This window comes from Zootermopsis nevadensis, unplaced genomic scaffold, assembly GCF_977971745.1.
Source record: "Zootermopsis nevadensis isolate Lab colony 2312 unplaced genomic scaffold, Znev_1.0 Znev_ptg000030l, whole genome shotgun sequence".
Lineage (NCBI taxonomy): Eukaryota > Metazoa > Arthropoda > Insecta > Blattodea > Termopsidae > Zootermopsis > Zootermopsis nevadensis.
Window position 1 is genome coordinate 17,977,423 of NW_028259162.1, and position 10,328 is coordinate 17,987,750.

General features: G+C 36.7%; 1 protein-coding gene across 3 annotated transcripts; it reads right to left on the minus strand.

Moving 5' to 3' along the window:
• Positions 1-906: 906 nt before the first annotated feature.
• Positions 907-10,328, minus strand: LOC147872200 (fatty acyl-CoA reductase wat-like). Of its 3 annotated transcripts, none has more exons than XM_087359149.1 (9): positions 10,205-10,328; positions 6,719-6,930; positions 5,813-6,061; positions 5,264-5,409; positions 4,587-4,696; positions 2,504-2,699; positions 1,702-1,947; positions 1,338-1,595; positions 907-1,135 (listed from the first exon to the last, which is right to left on the minus strand). In XM_087359149.1, exons 2-9 carry the CDS (start codon positions 6,926-6,928, stop codon positions 1,048-1,050), a joined length of 1,503 nt encoding a protein of 500 aa, XP_087215275.1. In that variant the 5' UTR covers positions 6,929-6,930; positions 10,205-10,328; the 3' UTR covers positions 907-1,047. The 3 variants fall into 3 exon arrangements, with proteins under 3 accessions (XP_087215275.1, XP_087215276.1, XP_087215274.1); XM_087359150.1 differs by having other exon boundaries at positions 1,338-1,577; positions 1,702-1,950; XM_087359148.1 differs by having other exon boundaries at positions 1,702-1,950.

The following is a 10,328-nucleotide window of genomic DNA, read 5'->3' on the forward strand; positions in this document are numbered from 1 at the left end:
TGGTCAAAATCTGAAGAGACAAATTCGTACCACTGAAGTATGTCAATTTCTCTTGACTCTCGGGGTATGACCAGAGAGAATAAAAAAAATATAAACCCTCGTTTTCTTAAGTAAATGGATGTACTGACGCACTTCTCAGTTATGGTTGTAACTGTTACAGTGTTAAGGTAAACACAGATAGTACAAGTTGCCAAATGTTCACAGAGTAATTTTAACATAAAGCACCTGGCACATTAGATTCATTTTGTGATCAAGTTTGTTTGGATCATGTCACTACTGCAACCAAGTCTGAAATACTCGATATTTCATTTACCAAGTAAAGGAAATGAGGAAATTTAATTCCTTATAGGTACCTTCCCAAAAACATCTTGGAATATCAAACCATTTGCAACGTAAACACTAGTATCAAGAAATAGCCTAAACTATTAGTATATTGATAGTCGATATATGTGTGAATGCTCTTGATCACTACCCTGTTCTGGCTCGTAACTTTAACCCTTCAGATTTCAACATAACTTAAGTATATTTTAATAGATTGAGTAAGCAGTTTATATACTTACTTTATTTACACGACGCTTACATCTCTAAGTTAATATCCTGAAAACTAGGAGACTTTCCTTCTGAACAGCATTCATCACATGATCTCTCTGTGTCTGAGTTTTGGGTCAAAGATTTGTGAATATGGCCATTTTTTTTATAGGAGTCAACTTTATTTATAAACACATAAAACAGCCAAAATTTCCTGAATTATAATTAGGCACATATTTGTATGAAATCAGTTTAAAGTTTCATTCTTGTCCACCTAGACATAAAAACTCTTTTTAACATCTTATCAACGTGAAAGAGAAACAGAGATTTAAGGAAATATTATTTATCTACTAAAAGTACTAATCTTATAATTGCATGTATTCTTAATAATGAAATTTATTTTATACTTATTACATCCCACACAAAGGATCAACAGTAAGAGTTTCAGTGTTCGAAACAAGTAACTCATGAACTGTTTTCCTACAATGACAGGTTTTCCTAAGGTTCTCCTCCATTGAATCAGAAGATGGAGATGATGGCCGACCAACAAAGCCACAAAAATATGAAGAAGAAGAAGAAATTCACACACTGATGAAGCCAGTACAGCCTGAAACAAGCAAATAGAAAATTAATCTTCAAAATCATAACCTCCAGATTGACTCCGCAAAAATTTTTTATAATTTTAATCATTTTGTTTCTTTTGTAGCACCGTTGATTTTCTTTATGTAAACACAAAACATATTAAAATGTTTTAACATTTTCAAGCAAATTATTAATATCACTTTCACCACGTAAGCAGGGAAGTCTACCTGTATCTCTTCCTAATAGTTTGTGGGAGATTTTTTGGGTCTTCCTTGAGCACAAACGTGCGGAGTCCCATGAGACCCTGCCTCAAGTACAGATCCCAATTCAGGTTAGTGATGTTGAAGTCAAAAATCTTTCGGTCGTCTTCACTGAGCTTGTTCCACATATGAATCATATTCTGGTTAGAAAACGTCCACTGTCGATTGCGGAAGTATGAAGTGGCATCTAAGAGCTTGTTTATCTTCCTGTAAATCGACATCAACCTTGAATATAAGCAAACACACATTAGTTGTTCTATAGAATAAACATTCAAAGATGGGTCTATAATTTCAGTATATTTATTCCAATTCTAGTTACAATTTAGTGTACCTGGGCTTTTGTCCAATGGCAAACAATGCAATGTCTCCCACTAGTGCTGGGAGAAGTTGAATCAGCAATGCATACAATTTGTACAATACGTGCACATGTATCAAGGTGAGACTATACATCCACACTGCATTATCAAATGGAACCTCCCAGCTGTGCTTCATGTTCTTGTTAATAAACTCGCTCCAGGTTATCGGATTCTCACAAGAAGACACGTAGTTGTATACAGGAATAGCTCCAGTGCCAGACCTGCTGAAAATAAGCGAAATTTAGCCTGTGTAAACATTTTCATCTTGCAGGACAACTATCCCATGTAGGCATATGATGAGTGGTGTTAAGCATTTACATATTTTAATCGTGGTCGTAGATGGGTGGAGGCAAATTTAAAATTCATTTTGCATTATCCTTGGGCAATGATTCGTGGACGCTGTTTGTCAATTGTGGGTGCATAGAAAAGTCATTGTAGGGAATTAAAGAAAATAAAATGCTTACAGTATCTGACCTATGGCGATTTGCTAAGACGGTAGCACAAATGGCTGGACATATACAGTACTCTTCAAAACAATGGCCAAGAATTACAAATATATTACGAGGTACAAAGTTGCACAACGACAAATCACCAGATTGTTTATTGGGTTTTGTATTCAGTTCAGGAGAAAAATAAACTCTTGAGCTATTGGTTCGACTCACTTGAAGGGAGGACTGCCTGAACCTTGTGTCTCATTCCATGTTTCAGAAAACAGAAACTAAGTGAAGAATCTAATTATGAATGATTCTTGTGTCTTAATTATGATCAACAATTCACCTTCGCTGCTCATGAATATGCCAGGCAGAAGTCACGAGAGCATTAACTGTCATGTCACAGGGAACCAAGTCCGCCAACATTTTTTCATTTATGTGCAAGGTCCGAATTATCCCGAGACCCACACCTACCACCATTCCTGTCGGGCCATAGAGGTTGTCAATCCACCCTGGAACAGGCTCACTCCTCGTACACGAGACTAAAGAGAGAAAAAGCGTTAGTCTTTTGCAGAAACAGAATGCTGTAAACATGTCCACAAAATTTAGTTGGCTTTCTTCTGGAATTTTGTACAATATATCTGGTAGATGGTGATCGATATTTCAGGGGAATTTCCTAACTCCATCACCAGTGTAAGAATTAGTAATTTTTTCAGAAATGTCAGGAAACACCTATAAGACTATGTGGCACAGTATCCCATACGAAAGCGAAATTTATGTTTATCGCTATGAGGAGTTCAGTTGTGACTGTATTAACAAAACCTTAATCCAATAACACAACAGTTACTATCAATAGAGTTTACAATTGTAATGCGTTGAGAGCGGCAGTCGGTCTCAAGTCAGGTATGTGGAGAGAGGTACCGGAGGGTGTTTGGACGTAGCGAGAATATAGCTACTGTCAGCCTGAGAGGTTCTCTCAATTGAGCGAAACATATCTCTAAATGTCGCGCTTCTCTCACGAACGTTTACACGACGAGGCACTGAGAGTGTCTATAAAGAGACATAACGGAACTCTACGTGGAGACGACAATGAACTGAGAGCCGCCATAGGTCAATGTGTTCGGAATGTCAGACAAACAACGTGTTGCGGTAATTTTAAACCTTTTGAAGAGGAGAAGACGGAGAACAATTTGGGTAAAGCCCTGGATTTCACGTCCTAGTAGTCGTGGTGCATATTCGTGCCTTGTTGTGGGTGGAAAATCCCAACCAGTTACGAAATTTACTTAGAATGTCATCAACAGATATAGAAGAAATAGTTACATCAATAGGACCTGCAGTGAACAAAGATGATACGACCATGAGGAGAGCCATTAGAGTTCCTGTACAGGTGACGGCATCTGATTTCCCACTGTTCGCCGAAGGGAAATACTTCCCTCAAGAAATTTCATATTTTCTTTGTACGGCCATTGCGATCTAAATGTGTCTGCTTCACATTGACCCGACTTTCCGCAACTCCCCGATGTACTGACACCTATAGCAACGCATGCAAACTCCATGATTACATTGCACATTCCATTATTACATTAATAGAAATGGAAGCACACGAATATTGTCTTCCGCATCAATTTGTCACACTTACCGTAGGTTACGCAGTGCCCTTTACACTTTGTTTACTGTCGTTTTAAACCTGGTAAATCTGTTGTTTGTTGCCAACATAACTTGACAGTAAAACAAAAAATTTAGGTTATCGTCTCCCTAGAGCCCGAAGGTACATAGAATTCTCGTTTGGAATATTAAGTAATAAATGGAGGACCTTTCATCGAGCTATAAACTTGCAACCTGATTTTGCTGTAGACAATGTCAAGGCTTGTGTTGTTTTACACAACTTTTTTCTGGGAGAGACGACTACGAGGCAGAGGATACATTGACAATCACAGGACGTGGTGAAGAAGTAGTGCGCGGGGGAAAATCAGCAAACAAAGTGAGAAGTCTTTTAGCTGACTATTTCTTAACACCTGTTGGATCTCTGAAATAGCATCTTCAAAGATTTAGTTTCATGAACGTTAATCATATCTTTGCAGCTATACCGATATTAGATAAATTTAGAGAGAATTAGCTTTTTTCTGATAATAATGCTGAAATATTCACAGGACATATAAATGTGAAACCAGTTAAATACCTGAAATACTGCCATATTCTCTGGAAATGTATTTTATTATTTCCTATAGCAAAGTACAGTCTGTGTTGTTTGCATCTTGCATACCAAATGCGCTGTACACCAGGTATTTGTAAAACTTAAAGAGCTCCCGCCTGCGAAATTTCTTTCATTCCATTGACATTTCTGATCACCTAGATCATAGTATTATTTTTCACTCTAGTTTTTGTCCATTAGACAACAAGATACATCCCGCAGCCCACAGTCAACTCACCGATGGATGGTCTGAACACTCCGACAGGAAGATCCTTGCCGACAGTCCTCACTATATCTTCAGCTATTGCTTTGGTGTAAGTGTATGTGTTTGGCCAGGCACCCAAAAGCCTATAGAAATGACAGCAGGATGCAAAAAACAAGAAAATGGAACAGAAATGGCATATTCCATCTCATCAATTTATTATTAATGACATCTTATTTCTTTGACAGGCAAATAATCACAAACCGTATCTTGTAACATATGTGAATAAAATTTTGTATTTTAATTTTAAAGATTAAAAGCAAAGAGTTGCCTACATGTCATCAATTTCACATTAACAAACTCCAAATCTTGTCAACAACTATAGATTACATTTCTATTCAGCATTAAAGAATTAATCATAGTAAAGGTGACGCAATATGTTTCCCTTCCTGTAATATACGAAATGAAGTTCTGAATATTATTTAGATGTCTTAAACCACATATAAACATGTAAGAATAACATATAAATAATGAGTAATAAATCTTAAATGTACAGAAATACGTTTATGTCCAATATTAATGTCCATTCATAAAACCAATGCAATAAACTAGCCCTCACTTCGCTATGAAAATACGTCCATTATTTACATATTAGAAGTTCAGCAAGAAAGAATTCTAAAGTCAGGACAAAAACGAATCTACACGCAACTCACTTTGGAGTAATGGTGGTCAAAGTAATATCATCGAGTATTTCGACCAACTGAACAATCCACTCGCTAGTGATGGGCGGGTCGTAGAATTCTTCGTCGATGGATGGGCGGTGGCAATGACTGAACGCGGTGGATACATGAACTATCACCTACAGAAAAAATCCGCTTCATCTAAGAAAGAAAATTTGTTACAACTGATCTTCACAAATTCAACACGATGAAAATATTCTCACAAAAAATTACATCTTACTGCATCGATTGTTCTGAATATTACCATCTGTAGCTGTGTTTCTAGGAGCGTCTTTAACACTTCTTCCTTCTCCATCATTCGAAACCAATTTTTCTCCCGTATAAGACTTTAGAGTCTTTTTCAAGACAGTGGAACAAAGAATGATACTAAAATTGCTATAAAAATTTAGAAAATAATAACGCCGCCTTTTTCACGGACAGTCTGGAAGACAGACTGCTGTAGAGATTCAGGCAAAGAAACGTTAAATGAGGTAATTAGCGCTATCTAGGTTCACAGGTTTCGAACTACATAATTGCACTGACCTTGATGTTCGGACAGTCCTGACATAGCTGTAGAACCTCTCGAGTGCCAACAACGTTAATGGCTGTGGCGATTTGGAGCTTCTCGTCGAATCGAACAGTTGCTGCCATGTGGAACACAATGTGCACATTATCCACAATGCGCTGTCTGTCGCAAGGACTCAAATCCAGACCCGGCTTTGAGCAGTCGCCTTCCACAGGAAGGATCTTCTCTCTGAAGCCAGGCTGAAGTTCTTTCAACTTTTCGAACAGCTGTAATAATTCGGAGTTTCTTTTCTGTGATTCTTCGTCACAAAAGTGTACAGTGTTTTTGAAAGAGATTGGAAATAATGGAATAATAGTCAGATGTAGGTTCAATCTGAGTCTCCAAGAATTAACTAAACAGATTCATGAATCGTGCCTATGCGTTACGGTTCAATCAAATAGTGGAACTCAAGTTCAACATCACTTCCGCCACTGCACTTAATTTGTGCAATGAGAAGTTACTCCTTTGTTCGGTTTGTTTCCTGAACCAAATGCCACGTACGAGATACTCCATGCAACAACGCGTGTTCACTTACAAATTTGCCATACAAGGTAAGAAGCTGAATTATACCGACGTATATTTAGAGATGTTACATTTCCACGATTAGTGACTATTGATACTATGGTAAAAACTAAGACAAGACTGTTGCTGTATAAAAGAGTAAAATTAATCCTTGAAATAAAGAAAATGCAAGAAATCGGCGCTAAGATCTACCACTATCGAATCAACTCGTAAGAACGATGAATTAAAAGGCGCATGGTCACGAACACAAATTTCCTTGTTTCTATGCACAGAACACACCACTAAAACTGATGTCTCGTGCTTCGGAAGCTCCTTGTGTATTGGCTGGCATTAAAAGTGTTGAACAATTCGTTCGCACTCACCGGGTCCTCGAAAATTTCCTGCATCCTGACTCCCACGTCCTTGCCTTTCTTGCTTCGGACCAGCAGGTAGATGCTGCTGAGATGTGGGCAGGACCGGAGCAGTTTCTCCACCAGAACTTTGCCCATGAAGCCAGTTCCACCGGTGATCAGAACATTGGCGCCCCGGTAGAACTCCTGCACCGTAGTGCCTCTGTCCTCTGACAAGTGCATCTCTGAAGTTAGAAACGCAATTAAGACACGAATTCAGAACTTCGTAGCATTTTTAAGCAAACTTTCTCCGGAGAGGCACAGTCTTCGGAAATTCCATACAACGAAAGACTGCATTGAGGATAGTGATCTAAATCTGAAACTTCATTTATGCAAAGACGTAGTTGATTTTAGCTTACTCTTTATGATATGTATTTGCAGACTTCAGCTTTAATACACGATTTTCCTAAGGAAGCAATTCGAGGCGTTCAACGTCATTTGCCATTCGGGTTGTTAGTTCCTGTCCAAGATGTTTTCGTGTTGTCATATTCCCCCCCCCCCCAAAATTAGTTGTATCCATCGCAAAAAGCTAAAAGATTTTTACGATTCGATTCTAGTATCGCTGCATGAAAGCAATAAATTCTGTTTTCTTATGTTACATGATGTGCTGAAACCTCAGTTTTTGTAGATTCACACCCTCTCTTTAAGTTGTAAATAGTGTGGAATTACGTCGGGAATAAATTAAACTCCAATATAAGTAATTCTTGGAAATAAATATGAATGCTATTTATAAAATATAATTCTAAGAGAATTTAAACATAACTGTCATTTACTGGTTAAAATCATAGCCTTAGTAATGAATCCCGACAGAAAATTAACTTTCCTGCAGAGTAGCAGTATGATCCAGTCTCCCTGGAGATTAACGTTGTAAAAGGTGTCTCAGTTATTGGAGTGGTGTGTATTTAATCCTAGATTATATTTTGTCTAATTTCTTTCTTTAAGCAATCAACGGCTTTCCAATGTTTATTATTCACCAATTACCCTGAGAACGCGAAGTCATCAATAAGTTTATGAATGGTCGTTGTCCTTGGACCTGTGATAAGAAGAAATTTGTAATTTGCTTTCTTCTGTGACTTGTCTTTAGGTAACTAAATATTTAACTAGTTGGCTTAAGGAAACCAAAGGTTCATGACCGAACTAACCAAAGCCCTCTACCGGTCCCTGGCTTGGCCAACAAAATCCAATCGCCTTTGTATTTCGGTAAATCAGAAAATTAAAATAATACCAGCAGAGTAGCGATAGCATTTCAACCAATGACACTTTCGAAGACTTTCGTCTTTTCACAGTTTTCTGTCTGCTATTCATTTAGAGATTTTATTCCTTTCTCGAATTCTGTGACTTGAATTTTAGTTTATTTAAATATTAATTTGGAGCATATGGTAACTCCAGTCACGCTTCATATCTTGCCATAATGAACAAAGCCATAGTCTTCAGCCTGAATGGTGTCTTCCATTACATACTTACTTACGTTCTCCATTGTACTCGGACCTTCCTGAGAGACCAGATGTCGATTTCTGACTCAAAAATTTTCCCGCATTATATGGCACTTTTCATTAACGTGTTCAAAAGATCTCACCATTTGTCCTTGTCCTGAATGAGACGAAATCAGTCCATACCATCCCATCCTATTTTTATAAGATTTATTTTAATATTATCCTTGGTTTTAAAAGTCTTCTATATCCTACTGGCTCTCCCACCAAAACCCTGTAAGAATTTACATTTTCTCCTATACGTGCCACATGCGATGGCCCTGTAATCTACCATAACTAATTAAGCTTAATTATATTTTAGCGAGGAGTACAATTTATGAAGCTCTCCAATGTGCAACTTCATCCAGCCTCCTAGTAATTCACCCCGCATAAGTCAAAAATTTCTCCTGAGCACACTGTATCAAACACCCTCAGTCTACGTTTATCCCTTGGTGTCAGAGAATAACTTCCACAAATATACTAAAAAATTATAGGCAAATTTATAGTTTTCTACATTTTAATGTTTACATTCTAAACATCAGGGAAAAAGATAAAGGTTTCGAAAGTTAAGAAGCTTTACTCCAATTTATTCTATTGTTAATTTATTGTTAATTATGTAACAATTTGGTGGCACGCTCCATGTGTGTTAAAGATCTCGTTGTTCTATCGGACTGTAAGCTTTATTTTCACCAGCATATCAACTACATATTCTCACAAAGCTTAAAAATTCTTGGTTTGATTCGGTACATTGTATCTTCCTTCTCCACTCTTGATAGCATTTTGGTTCTGTTCAGTACCTTAGTCCGTTCTAATTGTGTTTGCATCTGTTGCTTGGAACTCTATTACTAATACTGACTCCGCTATACTGGAAAGGATTCAAAGGAAATTCGCAGCTGTATATTATGGAGATATATTAGTCAGATTAAATTTCTTATCTCTGCAATTAAGGAGGAGGCTTTAAGATGAGCTTTTCCTCGTTAATGTTTTTAAAGGCAAAATTAGTTGCTCATCTGTTTTTGATACAGTTAGTCTCTGCATACCCACTAGGTCTATCAGAGATAACACTACATTTACAGTACATCGTAATTTCAAGGCGAGTCCCTCAGCCAGATGTTTCCGCTGCCAATGCAGTCTGTAGGAGCATCGACATCTTTAACAAAGATTGCATGTTGCTTACAGTTGATAGTCAGCTTTTTAAACAATAATAATTATTCTTTTTTCTCTGATCACATTTTCGTTTTCAATCAATTTTATATTGTCTCATTATGTTTCTTATTAAACTTATATGTTGCAGTATTTAATTCTGTAACTTTTTCTGGTTTCTTATTGTTTTTTTTGTTTTCACTTAGTATTAACCATGAGCTAGTATTTCCACCCACTGGCAGTGACTATCCAAGGAGTGGATTTGTATGTCAAAATTCAAAGTTTTTAAAGTTACTACCCATAATTTATAAACTTAACCGAATGGATATGTACTCAAGCATATTTTTATACTGTAACTGGGTAATCCATTTAATAATTCAGAGTTTCTGATGTGCAGAATAAAATATTTTCAGCAACTAATGTAAAGAATGAATATATATATATAAAAAATTAAAATTTTTGGCTGTATTATGTTGAGTTATATTGTGGTAAGTAACTAATTTTCACATTTTCCGAATCCACTGTGTAAAACATAGAAACAACAGCTCCATTCTAAATACTCCATGCTATCAGTTAATTGTTCTACACATTACGTTAAAAAATGTGAAAAATAAGTCAAACCTATATGAGCAGGATTATGGTAGGTGTTATGAACTCCTTTTTAATTTAACTTCCAAACAAATAAAGTTTCTTAATAAAATAATTATGTATTCTATGATAAAACGCATACATTTTCTTATCGATATATTTTCCTCTTAAACCGTTCAGTCAATATATAAAGCTCCCGGGAATTCTATGTCATGAGGAGCACAAAATTTTCATTTGAAAGATAATGGATTACACTTACTTTTTCCAATACGTATTGAAGAAATTTGTACACTTTAAGCTTAGCCACGCACTTTGGACTTCACCGAGGAAGAAATGACGAAGTCGAAAGTGACCTTGCCTTTATATTCCATTTTTTGTTGCTG